The 21,534-nt window shown below is 35.6% G+C and overlaps 1 protein-coding gene across 2 annotated transcripts in view; it reads left to right on the forward strand.

Annotated features, from left to right (window-relative positions):
- Positions 1–21,534, forward strand: part of MLLT3 (MLLT3 super elongation complex subunit) — a 147,810-nt gene that overhangs the window by 105,455 nt on the left and 20,821 nt on the right. For both annotated transcript variants that reach the window (XM_026680277.2, XM_026680278.2), the window contains exons 7-8: positions 15,776–15,854; positions 19,377–19,509. In XM_026680277.2, coding sequence (XP_026536062.1) covers positions 15,776–15,854; positions 19,377–19,509 — 212 coding nt within the window. The remainder of the gene's footprint in view (positions 1–15,775; positions 15,855–19,376; positions 19,510–21,534) is intronic.

Here is a 21,534-nt window from a genome sequence, read left to right on the forward strand (position 1 = left end):
TGAATCAGCAAATAAGAAAACTTTGGGCATGCTCCGTGCTTTCATAACCATACATTCTGTATATATTTCTATTTGTTATAGCAATTAATTTTGTTGTGCCTCATTTAGCTCTTTTAGCATATTTTATGTTAGAAATATAGAAATAGGTTAAGTAATTGTAATTTATTTATAATCATATTTACATTTTAAAAACCTAAATAAGTTCAATGAGTTTATTCAGGAATAAGTGATAAAAACAAGATCCAATGTCTTACAAGCAGATTTTCCTTTGTGTAATAAAAGCTTATCTTGCTATCTATCCTCGTTCTTGCACGCACTAGTGCAATGCCTCCGATGTGTGGTATGCCAGCAAATTTTCACAACTTCTAGAGCAGCATTCATATGAGTGCTAAAAAGAAAAATGTGATACATTACTAGCCTCATTAATGAATGCTGTAGATGAAAGTTGATACAGTCCCAAAACTTTTGAAAACTTATAGAATATAGGTCTTACGTTAATTACCTTAGCATGTAGTGTAATGTTAGAAGCTTTAATCATAATTATTTTCTATTTTACTCCCCAATCAGTATAATATATTAAATAAAATATTTTGTGGAAATGGAAGTTATGCTTCCAACAGCTTAATAAGTTAACTATAATAGCCCATTTTAAACAATGGAAATAAATTAAATATTCCCATGATATAAAGAAGTCGATAAAAAGATTATTATTAGGAATAAAGATTTCAGTAAAATATTAATTTCTTCAGTATTAATTTCCATTTTCATTTAATTACTTAATCCTATCTTTTTTGTACATATTTTAAACTGGCCTAAGCAATAGCTCGCCAAATAAAATAATCCTTAGTCTTTTTCTGAATTTTTCTTGATTTAAAATGTTTCTATATTGCTTCCAGTTTAAAAAAAAAAAAAAAACAGAATCTCAAAGCAGTTTACAATTTAAAATTATTGCTAAATATTTAAAACTTTTAAAAATTTGCGATACAAAAATGAAAAATAAAATAAAATAAGTAGTGTTGAAATTTCTTGTAGGCAAATGGTATTCCATATTTTTAAAGTAGGTTTTGATTGTTTGTATATAGACAAAGTTTGAAAACATAAACATTTTTATACTGTTGTTCTAACTGTGTTACAGTTGTGACCAAGCTGATATTTCGATTCTAATCTCTTTTTTCTCAGTCTCTCTCTCTCTCTCTCTCCCACTCCTCAAATACAGTTGTGCTCATAATTTTACATACCCTGGCAGAATTTATGATTTCTTGGCCAATTTTCAGAGAATATGAATGATAACACAAAAACTTTCACTCATGGTTAGTGGTTGGCTGAAGCCATTTATTATCGTCAACTGTGTTTACTCTTTTTAAATCACAATGACAACAGAAATTACGCAAATGACCCTGATCAAACATTTACATACCCCGGTTCTTAATACGGTTGCCCCCTTTAACCTCAATGACAGCTTGAAGTCTTTTGTGGTATGTGTGGATGAGGCTCTTTATCTTCTCAGATGGTAAAGCTGCCCATTCTTCCTGGCAAAAAGCCTCCAGTTCCTGTAAATTCTTGGGCTGTCTTGCATGAACTGCACATTTGAGATCTTCCCAGAGTGGCTCAATGATATTGAGGTCAGGAGACTGAGATGGCCACTCCAGAACCTTCACTTTATTCTGCTGTAGCCAATGACAGGTCGACTTGGCCTTGTGTTTAGGATCATTGTCATGTTGGACTGTCCAAGTATGTCTCATGCACAGCTTCCGGGCTAATGAATGAAAATTTTTCCTCCAGTATCTTTTGATAACATACTGCATTCATCTTGCCATCAATTCTGACCAAATTTCCTGTGCCTTTGTAGCTCACACATCCCCAAAACATCAGCGATTCACCTCCATGTTTCACAGTAGGAATGGTGTACTTTTCATCATAGGCCTTGTTGACTCCTCTCCAAATGTTGCCCTAGGGTGACTTTGTGCCAGAAGGTTTGAGGCTTGTCTCTGCTGTTTGGCGTATTGTAAGTGGGATACTTTGTGGCATTTGCGTAGTAAAAGATGCAACCCACCTTTCTTCCAGTGCCTCCTTATTGTGCATCTTGAAACAGCCATACCACATGTTTTCAGAGAGTCCTGTGTTTCACCTGAAGTAATTTGTGGATTTTTCTTTGCATCCTGAACAATTTTCCTGGCAGTTGTGGCTGAAATTTTAGTTGGTCTACCTGACCGTGGTTTGGTTTCAACAGAACCCCTCATTTTCCACTTCTTGATTAGTGTTTGAACTAATAATGAGTCATTATCATTGTTAGTGCTGTTGAATGATTGACCTAAAATAGTTACAAGCATCTGTGATTCCTTGGTTATAAGACTAGTAAATGTGACTTTTGAGTGTAGAATATGCAATCATTACTCTAATTGAAAGTGTTTACAAGCTTGTTTTTAATTTGTGGGATTTTCTCCTACAGCTTATATATAATATATATATATATAATGTAGGGGTAAAAAAATTGCAAAAACAAGGTGGTATTATGAATACCTTCAGTACTTCTGACATTTGTGATATTGCAATGTTTGTTTTCAATGTTTAGGTGCATTTTACAGTACTGGAATATTCAAAATTTTACTTTAGAACTGTAATGTTTAAAAATATTCTCCCGTGTGTTAATGGGCAAAAAAGCATGAATATACAACTTAGTTTTAATCTTAACTGCGATCATTGTTCCATGTTTAAAAAACTCTCTCTTTTTAAAACATTAAACATGAAAGGTGAATACCAAGAACTGCCAGGTGAATACCAAGAACTTTAGCTAATGTTAAAGTTCCGGTATCACGTTGTATGAGGTAGCAAAGTACTTCAGAAGCTTTTATATAATAAACCAGTTCTAAATCCCATCCTGTAATTTTTGGCTCTCATTAGAAAAGTGTTAGGCAACAAGGAGAGGAAAAGGAAGGAAAGCTTGCAAATTTATTACTATTGAGGCAATGGGAGAATAGTTCAAACCACTTCAAATTCTAAACATGTCTGCTTTTATCTTGAGTTCCTTAAAAACTGCTTTGTGAAAAACTTCAATTACAGGATGTTTAATTTCATGAAAACCTGCTTACCGTTTTCCTATACTGGACCATGTAGCTGTGTGATAAGAGAGCACTTGGCCTTGTTTTCATTGCCTCTGTATCATGATATATAACCCTGTCAGCCGTATAATATTTATTTAAGTTGCAAACTAGAAGATAGAAACATTGAAATATTAGATCTCATTATGGATTATATCATGTTGCAGCTGCTGTTAATAGAGTAACTATGGTTGAGAAGATAACAGTATTTGTTTTGTAGATTTCCTATCGGCATATCTATCTGAATAGAGAAATTCAAAGTTAAAATGTCATAGCAATTATACTGTGTCTTAATTATATACATATAATTTTTTTTAAAGTGTCTTCACTGTCAGATAAGGAAGTTGCCTCCCTCTTTAGAAGACTTGATCGTCTTTAGTGTACTACTGGCAAAAGAAGAAGGTGATTTTATCTGATTTATTTCTCTCTGCAATCCTTACTTGTTCTCAGGGAAGGCTGAGGATTCTCTGAAACAGCATAGGAAAGGGTATTGGGTATGGTAAAAGCAAGGGAAATGGGGAATAACATATCTTCCTCACTCCTTTCCCATCAGCCAAACATTTTTGGGTAGAATTCTATTTAAGCTCGATCTGTGTGCAAGTGAAAAACAAAATAAATGGAAATAGGTAAAAGTAAAACATAGTTGAACCATGATTTAGGGAGATCTGTGAATTCAGCCAACCTGTTTTTACATTAGAGTTGGGGGAAACTTACTTATGAAGAGGATAAATTCTTAGTGGTTCCCTTTTTATGATGAATGTAAGAGTTTCGACATCCATAAATAAATTATATCATTAAAGTATCTTTTAGACTGCCTGTTTTGGACAGTCTGCCCAATATGGATAAACAGAGTTTGCCTACTAAGAGTTCCTACTACTGGGAAACCTGCAGTTAGGTGATTAGAAGACGGCATTTTCCGTAGGAGCTCACCTCCTTTGGAACAGCTTTCCACTAGAGGTAAGAGTGGTCCCTTCGCTCACAATCTTATAGAAGCTTTTGAAACTTGGTTATTTGCAAAGATAATAAGCAACTAAGATGGTATTGTATTATTGCTTGGGGTGAGCTCTGGTACTATGAATATTGCATTGATTAGGAAACTTCATTGTATATTGATATAGTTATATATTGTATCCCGCCTTTAATACGTTTATATTGTTTGTATTGCATTTCTTTTTGTATTGTAAATTGCTTAGAGACTAGATTGAAGCAGCACAAAGATGTGTGCATTTGGATAGGGACACAAAACAGATTGCTCTCATACAGTGTTTCTCATGTGTTATTTGTTTGCTCAGGGCCCTATGGGTTGAAAACATGCAAGAGGTCTTTATCTTGCAGTAGATAGACCAATGGCTGAAATGATGATGATTTGTTTGCTTGTTTGTTTTTATCATATTTCTATCCCATTCACTTGTAGACAAACCAGCCCAAGGCAGTTAATGACAAAAATCCAGCATTAATTTTATAATGGATTTTTTAAAATGTTTTTGATGTTGTAAGTGACCCAGAGTTGTTGGAAATGAGGTGGGCAGCAAATAAATTTTATAAATTAATTAATTAAACATAGGAAGATTATTTTCTGCCAAATCTAAGTCCTATTAATTTCCACAGACTTAAGTTAATGTGTTAAAGATAGAAGGGAACCCTAATTCATCTACTCTTATGTCCCTCATATATCTCAAAAATATTACCTCAGTAAAGCAAAGGAAATCTTTACACATTTCTCCAGTCTATTAAAATAAATTCCAATTAGTGTTTGTTTTAAGCTATGAACCTCTTCGGACTCATTACAAAAACCTACTAAATGAAGGAAGCTATCATTACTCATTAATGCTTGGATTGTTATTATCGTGCTCCAAAGCTGTGAAATTCCTTAGATGATTTTGATTCTGTGCACATTCTCTCTGCATGGTGATGGAAATATTTTACCTTTTGCTGATGCCAATGATGAAAAGATGGAATTAGCTACATATGGCTTTAGATTCTGACATTTGCCCTTATTTACTTGCGCTTTATAAACAGAAATAATCTCTCAGCCAAAATAATTCTTAGAGTGTTAGAATATCTAAATACAGTGTTTTTGTCATGAGTCCAAATTACCAATTAAACTATTAACATTGCAATCAAAGTTAAAATCTAATTTTTCTTTTCAGTCTGTGAGATACTATCTACTATTCCTCTTTACATCTATTAAAGTGTATTCATTCTTCGGCTGGTTCCTTGCTGCTTCAGGATTTCTGGATGTGCAAGAAATGAGATATAGGTAGTCCTTAATTTATTATCATAACTGAGCCCAAATTGTCCATTGTTAAGCAAGACAATTGTGTTGAATGTTGCCCTTTTTATGACCTTTCTGGCCATAGTTTTAAGTGAATCACTGCAGAGTTTGTAATACAGTTGTTAAGTGAATTATGTTGTATTCCACATTTGAAATATAGCAGTTGTTAGAAATATGTTACAGGAAGGAAAAGTTTTATAAAAAAAACCTATACACCTTTATATATGTGCCACCAGTTTTGGCTTGAAAGGGCTGCAGGAAATTTTACTTCTACTTTTTATTTTTCTATTTCCTCTGCTCTTAAAACTGCTGTTGTAACTCCATTTATGAGTTCTGTCATAAATTAATATAGACTTGTTTTTATTGTCGGTTTTTGACTTACACAGAGTCATCGTGTGTTTTTCTTGAAAATTTAAAACATACACTTGCTTCAAAAGGCACAGCTAAGGTCACAATCAAATTGATGACAGTATAGAACATGTTGGCTTTTCTATGTATCATTGACTATAATATATTTGTCCTCATACAAAGGTACCACATCAAGAACATAGATATAGCATGTGCATTGAATATTGATTGTAAAAAAGGTTCTGCTAATCAACTCCCAAAAAAACGAACTTTTTTCTCCCTGCCTGGATCAGATCTTGTTAATACTTGGATAGGACACTACCTGGAAATAACCAGGGCTGTAGGCTGAACAAACATCCCAGAGAGAGGCAGTGGCTCTCATAAGTTCATCATGGGGCCAGATTCAGGAATGGAATTTATCTCTTTTTTTATATTGTACTAGCCCAGAAAAATATATAAAGTTAGTTACTAGACATGCTGGAATGCCAAGGGCCTTATCTCTGTAGATTAGGGGCATGATAGCTCAGTGATTAAAGACCTGGAAAGCTTACAGCCTGGGTTTGAGATCCAAGTGCTGTGTGATGAGGTGAGCTTCCACTATTTGCTCCAGCTCCTGCCCACCAAGCAGTTCAAAAATATGCAAATGCAAGTGCATTAATAGGTATCACTTTGGGCAGGAAGGTAACAGCATTCTATGTGCCTTGATGTATAGTTATCCTGGCCACATGATCACAGAAGTATTTTCAGGAAACGGTGGCTTCCTTGGCTAAGAAACAGATAAGCACCACCCGCTAGAGTCAGACACAATTGGACAGGGGAAAACATTACCTTTAATTTTTTTTTCCGTAGACTGAGAATACCTTTATTCCATTTTTTGAAGAAAAAAAGTCATTTGGAGATAATGATTCATATGAACAGCCTATCATGGGTAGGGCTGGGCTATCTATCAGAATGAGTAGGACATTTTTCTCTCAACTGGGCCCCTCCTACATTCTCCACAGGCTTCCCAGATATAGAAGGTTGGAGAGTAGATAAAAACTCCAAATATGATTTGATTGAAAGATAGCTTCTTCAAAAAGGGGACACACTAGTGCTTTCTTCAAGACAAATGGCATCATGCCTTCCCTTTGAGAAACATCAACCACCTTCTGAATCTTGCTACTGATACCCCACTTAGCAGGCAGAAGGAGTGTTAATTGGAACCCTGACAAGCAGCTAAGAAAGGTATGGATCCAGCCCACAGGTGAAGTGCTCATGCTACAAGCAATCTTATCTACTTCCCCAGGTTCTTTCAACATGGAATGGAATGTATTTTGCAAAAAGCTCATTATGTTAAGTTAAAATTTTGATGAAGGGTGTACTTTGCTGTTATTATACCATAAGATAAATTGGATGGGACAAAGATATCTTATTATGAAAGAATAAAATATTTTATGTTTGTTAAGATACCTTTCAAATATATTGAAAATCTGAAGAAAGGATTTAAAGAAGTGATAACATTATCCGCTATTTGGTTGAAAACATTTTAGGAGAATTATTCAGGACACATTACTAATATCTTAATATTATAGAAGACAACTATTCACATACTCAAATTAACAATGGATAAAGTATAATAAGGAACCAGTGGACATTTTGCATCTAATTTTGTATCTTTTTTAATGTCAAGAGTGGCATTTAAGATAAACCCATAGTTGGTTTGGGTTCACTTCGTTTTCAATATGCTGAAATATTTGGGATATCAGTTCATATTATATGACAGTTATTTACATTTCCAAAGTGTTAATTATTCTTGGGCAGTGATCAGTGAAGAATAGCACTGGCTACATATCTTCTATTGTGTTGATATACAGAGAGTTCACCAATACAGATAGTCCTCAACTTAGAGCCAAAATTGAGCCCCCATTATTTTGTTGCTAAGCGAGACAGTTGTTAAATGAACTTTGCCCCATTTTATGATCTTTCTTGGCACCAGTGTTAAATGAATCACTGCAGTTTTTAAGTTAGTAACATGGTTGTTAAGTGAATCTGGTTTTCCCGTTGACTTTGCTTGTCAGAAGGTCACAAAAGGGGATCACATGACCTTGGGACACAGCAACAGTCATAAATATGAGTCAGTTGCCTTTTGATTATGTGTTACATTTTGATCATGTGTCCATGGTGATGCTGCAACACTCAAGTAAAAAACGGTCAATGCCATTGTATCTTCTCATGACACTAAACAAACTTGTTAGTCGAGGACTACCTGTACATATTGAAATCACAAGCTCACATTTAATTAGGCAAAATATATTGGTTAAAAGAAGCTCTTTTCCTACTGAGCATCCTTTCAAATTATAGTTCAAATGATTGACAGCCTATACTGTGCTAGGTTAAAATAACTGAGGTATTGTTTAATCATTTTCATTTAAAATTTCCTAGAAGGTGTTTCTGGAAGATCCAGTGACAAAGCCTTTGATGAAGCAGTATAATTCGTCTTAATTGCTCACATTCAGATTACAAGGAATCCTATGTTTCATGAATGACTTGGTTGCTTTTCTCATAAACCCAACCTTTCTGTGATAGTGGAACTATGCCAACTGTTTTACTACTGCATCTGTATACATTACTAATCATTAAAGCTGAAACAGACCCTTCCCTCTCAATGTTTCCTCTGAATGTTCCTAATGAAAAAAATTAATTTTTGTGTGCGATTGTGCTGCTTTTCCTCTTTTTGAATGCTTCAGATTTATATCACAACTGATTGTGACTAAATATATTCAAACATCTTCAATAGTGCAACCTTCATATCTAACCGTGATCAAGATCTATTTTATGTCTTGTGATGTAAAGTGATTTTGGAATCTGATGATGCTTAAACTTCTCTGTTGTGCTGTATCATTTGAGGTAAATTAATGACTTACAGGTTAGGTACAATAGTAATAACATTGATTAATGAAAAGATATCTTGGAATAGGCAATATGATTACTAACTCTAATGTTGTAGTTGTGCTCCCTTTGAATGTGAAAGCATAAGCTTAAAGGGTATGGTTGTAGGCTGGTGATTATAGTTTTGTTTAAGAAATAATTTACAAAGGAATAAGCAAAATGATAAAGAGATGAAAATGGAGTATAGTAGTAACAGAAATGATAAACCTCTCAATATCAATTCCAGGGGAGCATACTATAACTATAATGGTACTTGTAATCATTGTCCTATTTATGAATTTTAGGAAACTGCTAGACTAGATGATTGCTTGATTTGAATCAGCATGGATGCCATTACACTCTTTCTTCCATACTTTGCTTCATTATTTGCTAACACAAATTATCTTCCAGCTGTGTTTCTGTATAAGCAAATCAAAGCATTGCTTGTAACTGATTTTGAAGGAGCATCTGGTGATTTGAGGTACAGAAAAAATAAGTTATTGTTATATTACTTTGAATGCTTTTAGACTGAGAATTTCATAAGATTGTTTTTGCCACCACAGTATTCTTGGGCAGCAAACATTTCTGTCTATGAAATAGAATACTTGATCTCAAAAGAAATATTAAACTTATAAAATGCATACTTTGATAAAAATGAGTGTGATTCTGAACTACTCATAAAACAGTAGATAATCTGTAGATTATAATACTAGGTTACAGATTAACAATAAACTAATACTTTGTCTGGCTTTATGCTATAGAAGGGGGGGGGGGGGGGGGGGGGGGGGGGGGGGGGGGGGGGGGGGGGGGGGCGCCCACCCCCCCCCCCCCCCCCCCCCCCCCCCCCCCCCCCCCCCCCTCCTACCCCCCCCCCCCCCCCCCCCGGGGCGGGGGGGGGGGGGGGTAAGAACAAGAAATGGCTAAAACTGTGGAGATACTATATTTCCTTTGTGGAGATATTTCCCTTGTTTTTTCTTGAATAACTTATAATATTATTCTACTTTTACTGAGTTTTTATCTTTATAAACTGCCCAAAGTCATTGGGGGTGAGTTGGGTGGCTGTATAAATTTTCTTTAAATAAAATAAATAAATAATACCATTTTATTTGTTTATTATTTATTTATTAAATATATATGCCATATTTATCTTGAATTTAAGACCAATTTCCAACATTTATTATAAACCAGTTTGGTCTATATTACTTTCCATTTGAAAATTTGGAGAACAATAAAATAAAACTCTGTGTACTATCTTCCAATGTGTTCTACCTTCTGAATGGAAGATTGCAAAAATCGAATTAATTATTTGTTAACAAGTTATTATATGCATTAAGGCTTTCTTCAGAAAAGAAGAGAAAATTACGGTATTCACCCAACAATATGTTTAAATTTATGAGTCAAAAACACTTCTACATTTAATATTGAAATTTTAACTTTTATGAGTAAGCCAAACCTATAGTTTAATTTAAAACGCTAAGAACATTTCTTTTAATCAGGAAATCAATGCTTAAAGGGAAAAAAATTCAAAATTTCTTGTTTTGGGGAAGATGAGGGAAAAGCAGTTTCAAAATGTTCAGAAGTTCAATCTTCCTAACAACAATTACTAAAGCCAGAGAACTAACAGTGAGACATTAAAAGTGTTGCATGTGACAGCTTCTAATACTTTTTTAAAATTACATTTCAGTTTCTTAGTTTAGCTTCTTATATAATGCTATCACTCTTGTGGTAGTCATAATCCTTGGTTCTAATAGCTGTGAATCTATGAAAGTTTTTCTGTGCACTAAAATTAAATTTCAGGAGAGGAACATGTTATGGCTAAATATATATATTCATTTTTACTACATATTGGACTTTATATAATTAGACTTTCTAATGTGAGTGCTTCTCTGTTGCCTTCTCTGAATCATGTCTTTCTCCATATTCATATTAGAAACAACTGCAAAACAAGAATGGGAAATATGAGGAAATTATCTGCTTACAAAGTTATCTAATATCTACCCTTGGAAAATACTGCTCCTTCTATGACTCTACTTAACACATACATTAGGATCTATATCATGGATCCTTTTAATATAAAATCCAAACTATATATCAAAGGTCCATATATTTTTGCTGATAATTTGGAGTAAGGTCCAACTAAAATGTATAGCAGATTTTGCACAGAGATCATGTTCCATCAAATCAATACAAAAAGTGTTTTGTGTGAGGCAAGTGAGAAACACATGAATCTCCATGTATGTACAAAATGTTGAAATTGCTTGCTTCTTTCAGTCCCAGCTGTGAGAACTACAGATGTCATTTGTCTGAGAGGAACAGATGCTAACTCTACTCCCTCCCCCTTTCTTTGGCACCCTCAGAAAAAAAAGAGATGTTCCATTAGCTTGCCTCACAATCTTTTTGATTGTGAAGCAAGCCTTTAAAAAGCTGTAAATCTGCTTTCTCATTACAAAGGACAACAATAGATTGATTTATGGTAGATGAACAACTGTTGAGCTTATGTAAGCACAATGCATGAAACTGCAACTTAGCATTGAATTTAATAGAGGCCACATACTACTATTGCACTATTTGGGGAGGGAACTTTGAATGTAATTAATTGGTGGATTTATGGCTATAAATATACTATTTGTATTTCTTCGTTAAGTTGAACTGGACAATTCAATGGACAATTCAATGTAACTTGAAGCAACAGCCACCCTGTAGAAAACTAGTTGCAATACAGAACAAGGTGAACATTGGAGAGCAGTTTTTAATTGGCCAGAGATAATCAAACCACAAACTTGTCTTTTTTCATTTTACTATAAACTAAATGGAAGTCTTAAGATTTAAAAACAGATGATTTATAGCAATTTAACTCTTTCCATTTCTCTTAATAATCCTACAATAGCCACCCTCTGGTAAGTGTGAGCAATAGGTATCATCCTGTTTATTCATTCGTTCGTTCATTTATTCAGTCAATTTCTATAACCGCCAACTCAGTCAATGACTCTATATGGCTTACAATTATAATTTTAGTTTTGTGGCTTTTTGATGGAGGCATCAGGAATCTCTCAAGAAAGACCAGCCTCCAGAAACCTTGGCAGCCTTTCTTACCTCACTTTCCTCAACAAGATCAAACTATTTCTTGGAAACAATATTAGTGGCCATGCTAGTGAAATAAAAATAAAAAAAATTATGTCAGTGAATCAAGTTTTATTTCTTTATATTGATTTTGTACCAATAATAAATCCTTTATTTTTTGTTAAATATTCCTTGCCCTTTAGTTCATTTTGCTTCAGAAATAAAATCATTTATTCATTTATTACATTATTTTCAGTTAATAATTGCTGAAGAAAAATTATAACCTATTCAAGCAGTACACACGAGGTGGCATCTTTTGAAATTAAAATAAAGATTGTGTGATTGCGGCTGATTGCAGCAATGCTGAAGTGGGAGAAAATTTCTCAAATTTTATTTCCTTGGGAGTAATGGACTCCTAATTTCTGTGAGTTAGTCTTGTAAGTTGAGGTACCTTTACTGAAAAATTTTACTCTATGATGATGTGTATCATTTTATTACAGATCATAGACACAAACACAAAAGTTTTAGTAACATACAGATGAGTAAACACTTATTAAAAAGTCTCTGCCAGTCTGATTTTTGCAGTCTGCGTGCCACCATGCAAGATAGCCATTAAACTTGTCTTCCCTGAGATCTCCAACACAATGTCAGTCCTGTCCCAACTTAGTTCACATAGAAAAGAGAGAAAAGCTGCCAAAGTGGGGAATGTATCACATGACCGGCTAAGTGGAAGCTGAAGAACCAGTTCCCACTCTTTTCACCGCAGGTCACCTGGCCATCCAAATTCTCAGCTTCCCCAAGGGCTCCTTCTGCCTGCCTGCCACTGCCACTGCCACTTTGCACTACCATCACACACCAGACCACCTAACCATGCCATGAAAGTTAGGAGAAGGAATTCAGTAATTCAGGGGGTTCCTGGGAGGACCAGGAGAGGCCATAGGAAGGCAGGGTGTTTTGCGAGCAAATATGTGCTTATGGATTGTGGTGAGCAAGGGCTGCTGAGGAATATGTACCCTGTATTAGGCTCCTATGCAAAAAGGCAGTAGGAACTTGGGTGACTTGCAACCTTCTCTACTGGTTCCCGCAATGACTTTGTGGGAGATCAGCAGATAATGTCACAAATGGTCATCCCGTGATCTGGATCAGTGCAACATCATGATTGCACACTGGGCAACCATGTGCTCAGATTACAATCATGTGACCATGGGTATGTTGCAAAGGCTGGAACTTCAAGGACCAGTGATAAGCAATAAGCAAATAATATACAGCTTAACGTTTAGGAGGAAAATTATTCTAAAAAGTCATGAATCCTGTAAGAATATTGAGACATGATAAAGCTGCAGGTATAACTGTGAAGGAAATTAACATAATATGGTTTAAATAAAGTGTGGCACTTCAATGTCTTTAACTCCATCTGCACTTGACAGTTGAGAACACTATTATATTTTTCCCTTATACAAAGTGAATGATAAGAACGAATGCAGAATTAGAGGACGATTAAGTATTCCGGGTAATATGCCTATTGGAATTCATGTTGAAAGATTTCAAGAAGTGAAAATGACATTTTGGAAGTAGAGTGAAGCTTTATGCTTGGCTGGGCTGTGCATATTGGAGTTTTGCACTTCGATGGGATATTCAGGAAAGTACGAATGTAAGAAAATTTATTGTACATTTGTTGATTTAGAAAATGGTAGTCCTCAATTTATGACCATTTATTTGCGACCAGTCAAAGTGTCTCTGAGGATCCTTCTGCAGGTACTTACAACCCAGTTCCAAAGTTCTGACAACTGTCTAGACCTACAATCACATGACCGCATGTTGGGTGCTTAGTAAGCAGCCCAAATTTATGTCCATTTGTAGATTTCTTGGTCATATGACTATGTTTTATGATGATTTTTATCAAAAACTGACATTTACTTTCAGTTTTCAGCGATACTGGCTCATAGGAAACCATTGGTTGGTGTGGGAACTTAACAATCACTGCAAACAAAGTTTAAAATTGGGTTATACACATGGGTGACCTGCATCACAGCCATCATGATTTATGACCATGATGGGCAGACTCCATTATGGTCATGACTAACTGTATGACCAAGCGACGAGCTTTACTTAAGAAACAAGTTGCATAAATATGGTCTTGAAGTTTGAAGCAGAATATGATCGAAGAAAAGCATCCATGAGAATAAATGGATTGTTTATCTAATAATTCAACATCGAGCAGGAAATAAGGGAAAGATATGTTGATGTCAACTTTGGTGGTTTGCTATATTGATAAACGTATAAGAAAATGCTTGCAGTGATGCTTGAAATGCAGTGATTGGAGATGGTGTTTGCTCCAAACTTAAATGATTTGCAAATCTTAGATTGTGCAATGCAATTAGTATTATCGATCTGAAAATTAAAACCAATGCGGTTGCACTTGACAGAAAAAATGTAATAGTGTAAGTTTCCTGTAAAAAGTTTAGAAAAAGTTCTAGTCCCTATGATTCTAGTAGATGAATTCATGTGTTTTGATAGAATGCTTACTAAGGAGGGGGAAACAGAGAAACTTTAATGCAAATGCTATTAGAAAAGAAGAGAACATATGTGGTTGTTGCGAGGAATTGATACTTACCTAGAGATGCTAAAATGTGTGTGTTGCTGCCCATTTGTCATGGAAGTGATAGTTGGACATATCAAGAGAAGCAAAAAAAAAACCAGGTTGAATGCAATTTTGAGTGCCTAAGAAATGTGTGGTAGAACAAGAGATAGGTTTAAGAATGAAAGAGTTCTAAATGGATGTGAAAAGAAAAGTGAAAAACTAGCAGAAAAGAAGCAAATAAATACATGAAAAAGGAACGAATGGTTTGAGAGGAAAAAGAGGACCAAGAAACTTGGGACTGGATAGAATTGATGAAATCCTCAGAAGGAGAGAGGAGGTGGGAATTTTAAAGAACAAAAATCAGTGCTTGAATGTGGTAAAAGCAAGTGTGGTTTGTAAGCATTAAAAGATGTAGAGGCTCTAGTTTAATTAGACTCATTTTCTTTCTGTTATTTGTTACCTTTAAGTTATTTTACTTGTTATCTCTCTTTTCCTCACTTTCCATAATATTGTTTACTGTGAAAATTAACAGCATGGCAGATTGGTATATATGATTATACACAGTGGAATTGTTTGGTGCTATTATGCTGTCATAGATACCCAATATGCAATTAATATTCCTACAATATGTAAGAATTATCCTAAAACCACCTACTTGGTATGAAACAGTTTTAAATCAGTTTGCTATTTTCATTGTGGCCAATCAGGTCTACTCTCTATTCTGATTGGAAGCAGGTCACCATAAACTCACACAAAGAGCCGTAGCACAACCAGTAAAGATCGCGAGGCTGGCATAAAATGTTCTGCAGATTTTTCCTTCTAAAGTTCTTCCATGTATTTCAGAAAGCCTGATAGTATCATGAGGAACAAAAAATGGCTGCAATTATTTGTTATGGGTCCTACTTCTATTCCCTAGTCTTTCCCCTGTTTAAGTTAAGCATTTTCATGCACAATCTTTTCAAATTATTATAAAGTTGTCTGACAGCAGTGGGAATAATGTTTTTAATATACAAGCTTAAGGAAAATATAGGCCTTTTCCTGTGTCATGGTTTCTCATTCATTCTACAGTTCTGCCTACAATCATTCTACATTTTTAACAGCTTTCTCCCACTCGGTATTATCCAGATAGGTTGGCTGGCTATCTGGACGATTTTCAGCAAATGTAGCTGGAAGGTCCAACATATAGCAGGCTGGTATGGCCTTACTAAACCAAATTCACTGATCATTTGATTAAAAGGAAAGCATTAATGGGCCTTCCACCCAGGGTATATGGGATGAAAAAGAAAGCTTGCCTCCAGTGGATAATGTCTTATCCCTCCCTCCCTTTGTGTAAATCGCGGGAAAGTTGTGTTCTTACCGGTACTTCCTTTCCTTCCAATTGTTGCAAAGTAAATGTGACCATTTATCTTTGTGTTTTGTTTCTGTTTGTTTTTTTGAGCAAGCAGAGGAACTAATTTTGTGCTTTTTATTTTCTCTTGAACTCTGCCACATTCTCTCCTTCCCAAGTCCGAGCAACCCAGCCCTGCAAGTTCAAGTTCCAGCTCTAGCTCCAGTTTCACACCATCTCAGAACAGTCGACAGCAAGGTAACTTTAAAAAAAGGGAGGGTGGGGGAGGGGGGGCTCAGGTGCTTGGGCATGCAAACAAAAAGGATGGCATCTTTAAAAAAAAAAAAGACATATGGATTGTCATCCTACTAGAGATAGCTCTGAGAACCTTTATCCTGTCATTTTATCCATGCAAAATAGGTTGAACTGACAATGGATCATAACACAGGCAGTCCTTGACTTAGAACCATTCATTTAGTGACCATTCAAAGTTACAACACTGGGAAAAAAGGGACTTATGACCAGCTCTTGCACATAGAGGACTGTGGTGGCATCCTTGTGGTCATGTGATCCAAATCTGAGGGCTCAGCAGCGGCTATGTAGTTACAACAGCTGTAGCATCTGGGTTCATATGCTCACCGTTTGCTATTTTCCCAGCCAGCTTCCGATAAGTAAAGTCTGTGGGGTGGAAGCTGGATCTATACAAGGGTTGCATGATTCTCTTTATCGACTGCAGTAATTCGCTTAACAGAAAAAGGTCGTAAAATCAAGCACAACTCACTTAACCGCCTGGCTTAGCAACAGAAATCCTGATCCTAATTGTGATCATGAGTCCAGGACTACCTGCAAGATAGAGATTTGAATTCTGTTCTCCCCACTCCTAGGCTGATCCTACCATCACTTGTGCTACGGCAATTCCTAGATCACTTAAGTTTTACTTGTTAACATCTGAAGTAGTTAAATTTCAGCCAGCATTATACCTTTCTTCAGAAATCAAACAACTGTATTTCTAGTTACTTTGGATAACTAAACAGGCTATGTCCCAATAGAAGATGGCAGCAGCTTAGCTGCACAAACAAATAAATGACTTTTTGAAATTAAAAAGTACTTTATTTATTTATTTGGTTTATTTGCGGCCCATCTCATTTTGAAGTGACTTTGGGTGGCTCGCATCATTAAAAGCATTAAAAGTATAAAAGATGAATATTTCTAAAGCAATAAAAAATAGAAATACAATCAAAAATAAAAATTAGCTTAAAAGATGGGGAAAGAAGGAACAGCGGTGGGAGGTGAGATTGCCTGTTAATTTATCAACCACCTCTAGTGTGATACTCCCCTGTTGGGCCTCCAGGCCATCTGGTCTCCAAGCCCCTAGGGAAGGTCTGAAGGGTGGGAGCCAATCTCACCTCAGGGGATAAGATGTTCCAAAGGGCAAGAACCACAGAATAGAAGGCCTTCTCCTGCACTGTGCCAGCCAAAACTCCTTGACTGATGGGGCCTGCAGGATACCTCCTCTGCTGGTGGAGCAGGCCAGTCCCATTGGGGTGAGGCTGTTCCTCAAGTAACCTGGACCTATGCCACGCAGAGCTTTAAAGGTAACAACCTTGAATTGCACTCGGTAGCAAAGCAGCAGCCAGTGCAGCCCATGGAGCAGTAGGATGATTGGAATTAAGATGTATTTTGCATGATGCATTTCATTTAAAAAAGTAGTCCTTCCAAGGTCTATCAGTCTTCAATTTTGCAGAAATGAGTAAACCAAAGAACCTAGAACTTGTACTTTTTTTAAAAAAAAATGTTTTGTTTTTTTAAAACAAAGGGAACAAATAGATTTCCTAACCTTTTTTGATTTTTGATTTTGGAGTTCCCAAATTTAGGATTTAGATATGCAAAAACATACATTTTTGCATATTTAGATATGCAAAAACTTATTGTAGTTTATATTTAGATAGTTGAGGGAGTTCCCATTGTGTCATTTTTTTAAAATGGTAAATAGCACAGTGTTGTAAATCTAGTTTCTCGAAAAGCCCAAATCTTTTTTAAATTAAACGTGGTTTTTTTCCTAAAAGCATTCAGTTCTTTCATCAGTTGAGATTTCTAAATTTCTTCAGACATTTTCTTTTCCTGCAATAATTATAAGAAAATTATTCCTTTGCCAACTGATTACTGCTTTTCAGGGAACATTTCAAAATATATACAACTTCCATGACAGTATCACAAACTGTTGTATTATTATGTATTGTACACAACAATATGAAGTCATAGCTGCCAATTTTTTAGTTGTTGTTAGCTGTCACGTGCATCAAATTCTTCCCAAGAATCTAGAATGCCATTATGTATCAGCAGAGTATATGTATGGATCCAAGCAGTGTGACCTTTTATAATTGATAAATGGAAATTTTGCCAACACAGAGGTTTATGCCATAATCTTTCAACTTTTCAAATTTTGATCAGGGGTGGGATTCAACCGGTGTTACTGTTGGTTCAGTGACTACGTTTTGTGCACACATGTAGTTAATGATTAACTACAGCCTTAGCTTGGATTATAATTCCTGTTTAATATCATGGACACATATAACTGGAATTTATCCTGCTTCTGTATATTTTAACAATTATTATGATCATGCAGGAAACCCTGATTGCCATTATTTTATATATTCAAATTTTGTCTTTGTGCTTCTTTATTTTAGCTATCTTGAACATATGGAAAGGCAGGACATAAATTAATTAATCTGTTTCTCTCCAGACCACATAGGTCTTTTGCCTTTCTAAATTAATTAATAAAACAATTAGTAAGTTAACAACAGCCAATCTTTATTTTGGCATAGAGCAACATGTCAAATTGTAATTAACGATGCCACTAATAATGATGTTAAGAATTAAACTATTCTGTAAACTATTGCTCTGTTTTTTAGTGGCACAATTATTTTTAGAGCTTTAGCTCAAAAATTCCCTCAAAGTTTTGTTCTTCTTGCTTTTCAACCTCTGAACAGATTAAATATTTTTATTTCCTTCAGGAAAAACAATGCATCAATGTAAATGTCTTTAATGCTATTAAAATACGCTCACATTTTAAGTTGTAGAACTAATTGTAGAACTTTTATTTAATACAACTTCATTAGTGTAGGAGGCGTAGGATCTCTATCCAGTTCTTGGATAAAAATAGGTCTCTTCTACTGGAATTGACACACTTTATACATACGAGCATGCAAAAAGCTGGTTTGACCTGATATTGACCTTAGACTAAAGACGACAGCTATATTCTAAGTAGATCAAAAACAGACAAAGAATGCCTTGGCTAGAGCAACTTGTAATCACAGTGATTTATTAGACTATGACTTTCAATACATGGATTAGTCTAGCAAAATGTACTGTTACTGTGGCCTCTTTAGATTTTTCCAGTATAAAATACTTTTAAGGGTCTTTTATAGCATCTTATTTTACTTTGTTTTGTTTTAAAGATCCATTTGGTTCTGTAGAATGCCAAGTTGCTTTATTTAACATTCCAAGGGGCTTATTCTGCAAACACTTAAAACACTAATCTCCTTGTTGACAGAAATAATCCTGTTTTAAGTCAACTGGTCCTTGAATAAATTTACTTTTGTTTAAGCATTTGCTTCATAAGCTCCCCCAAGCAGTGCATCTTTTGTTTAATGATCAGATCCTCCTTTCTCCTTTCTTAAAAATTTTGTTAGGACTTGTTTTAATATAAAGCTAACCATAAATAGGCTTCATGTGAATTCCTATTGTTGAATTGTGTCCCTTTTTGTTTTTATTCACTAGGTCCTTTGAGGTCTATAATGAAAGATCTGCATTCTGATGATAATGAAGATGAATCTGATGAAGCAGATGAGAATGACAATGACTCTGAGATGGAAAGACCTATAAATACTCACGGAGGAAGTAGAGTGCGCAGGTTAGGAATTAGAAAAATAAATTTCAGATAATTTGACAGCTGAAGACAAGCCAAAGATAGTAAAGAGGGTATTTTTTTTAGATTTTGAATTAAGGCAAAAATATTTATTAGATTTATTAAAACACTGCATGCTAGAAAAGAAAATAATATGCAGGGGTTTAAGGAAATTTTTAACATTTTAAGAAAGAATCTGGGAACTTGTTTTATTTAAAAGCTCAGCATGCCAAGAAAGAAGAGTAAGATCTTCTGCACTCTAGTACAGGGGTTGCCAACCTTTTGGACCTCAGGGACCACCAAACTCATAATTTTAAATCCCAGGGACCACTAACCGGTTCTGTGGGCATGGCCTAATTTGTGGGTGTGGCTTGGTGGTCATGTGACTGGCTGGGCATGGCTTGTATGTAGATATTATAAATATTTATATAAATATTGAATTTTTTTATAAAAAAGAGCAACTTTTACCCAAAATTAGGCAAAGCAGGCAGATTGAGTTGCTCACAGAATCACAGATTCATTCAGATATCTATCTATCTGCCATTGGCTGGCTCAGTCTGTCACATAAAATTTGCTTACAAGCAAGCTCACAAAATTAACTCGCAGCACACCATGCATGTAAATATTGAATTTTTTATAAAAAAAGAGCAACTTTTACCCAAAAGCAGGCAGATTGAGTTGCTCACAGAATCATTCAGTGATCTCTCTATCTGCCATCGGCTAGCTCAGTCTGTCACATAAAATTTGCTTGCCGTGAGTCTGCACTGAATAATAGAACCTTCAGTCCTAAGGAAGGTTCGGCTGTGCTTAAAAGCAGAGCTGAAGATCTAAAGACTAGCTAGAAAGCAAGAAATGCAACCATTTCCTGCTTCCTAGCTAATCTAAATCTTCCGGCACAGCAGAACAGATGATGGTCGGAACAAGGAAAAAAAGCAGTTTAGCAGGCAAGTTTGCTTGGTAAAGAGTGAGTGGATGGGGAGGGTTCCCGCGGGCCATGTGGGCAGCGTAGCCTTGTGTTTCTGCGCAGCCTGGATTAATTGCTTTGGGGGGGGTACTCTGGGGGTGAGATTTCTCTGCAGCCCACCGGTTGGCGACCGCTGCTCTAGTATATAGTCAAGCACTCTCTCTCTCTCTCTCTCTCTCTCTCTCTCTCTCTCTCTCTCTGTGTGTGTGTGTGTGTGTGTGTGTGTTCTACTTTTCATTCTTTAGGCCATATATGGCGAATTTCAGAAATCGGGGAAATAAGTTGAACATAGCTGAATTTTAACAAACCCTAATTGGAAGTTTTTATCTTAGGAAAGGACATTAAATTATCATTTATAGGATGGGAAAAATACTCGTGGAAAACTTTGAAGCTATACTTAAACATTGAGTATTATGTGGCTGCAAAAGTGGGGGGAAGGCAAACATGGTTTTGAACTGCATTAACTGAAATGTAATTTCCATTTGACGTGTGATTGTTCCATTCCATTCTCCACTTCACTACTATATTCAGTTCTCTGTTCTGCAATTTCAGTATAAGTCAGAGAAATTGGGGCAGATGTAAAGAAAGCAGAGCGAGCATCAACAGGGGGGGCTGCAAATTAAGTCCTAAATGAGGAGACTGAAGAAAGTTTTAGCTTTCAGAAAAAAACAACTAAAGGGCAGCATAGTCATGTTCAAATATGTGATGCCATATCAGACAGCTATGACCAATTTTCTGTCATCCCAGGGGTCATAGGATATGTAACAATGGTCTTGAGTTATAGAAAATAGACTAATTTGAAGGAGTGAGTAGATGGTGACTTCCTAACAGGTAAAATTGTTTGACTGTGGAGGAAATTATCTAGGGCAGCAGTGAGAACCCCTTGACTTGGCACACATTTTTCAAGATTTTGATTTTGATTCCTACCAAAGCAGAGAGTAAACGTCAGGACATAAATGGCCATAGAGCTGTGAAATTAATATTTTTTTGCCCCAATTTGCTTCATATAGGTATATCAAACTGCACTTGCTATTTTCATATTTCCCTGGTTTGAAAATACGATTTTT

Source organism: Notechis scutatus, chromosome 2 (genome assembly GCF_049901735.1).
Source record: "Notechis scutatus isolate UNSWTSFEM ecotype Mainland chromosome 2, rNotScu1.2, whole genome shotgun sequence".
NCBI classification, from domain to species: Eukaryota; Metazoa; Chordata; class Lepidosauria; order Squamata; family Elapidae; genus Notechis; species Notechis scutatus.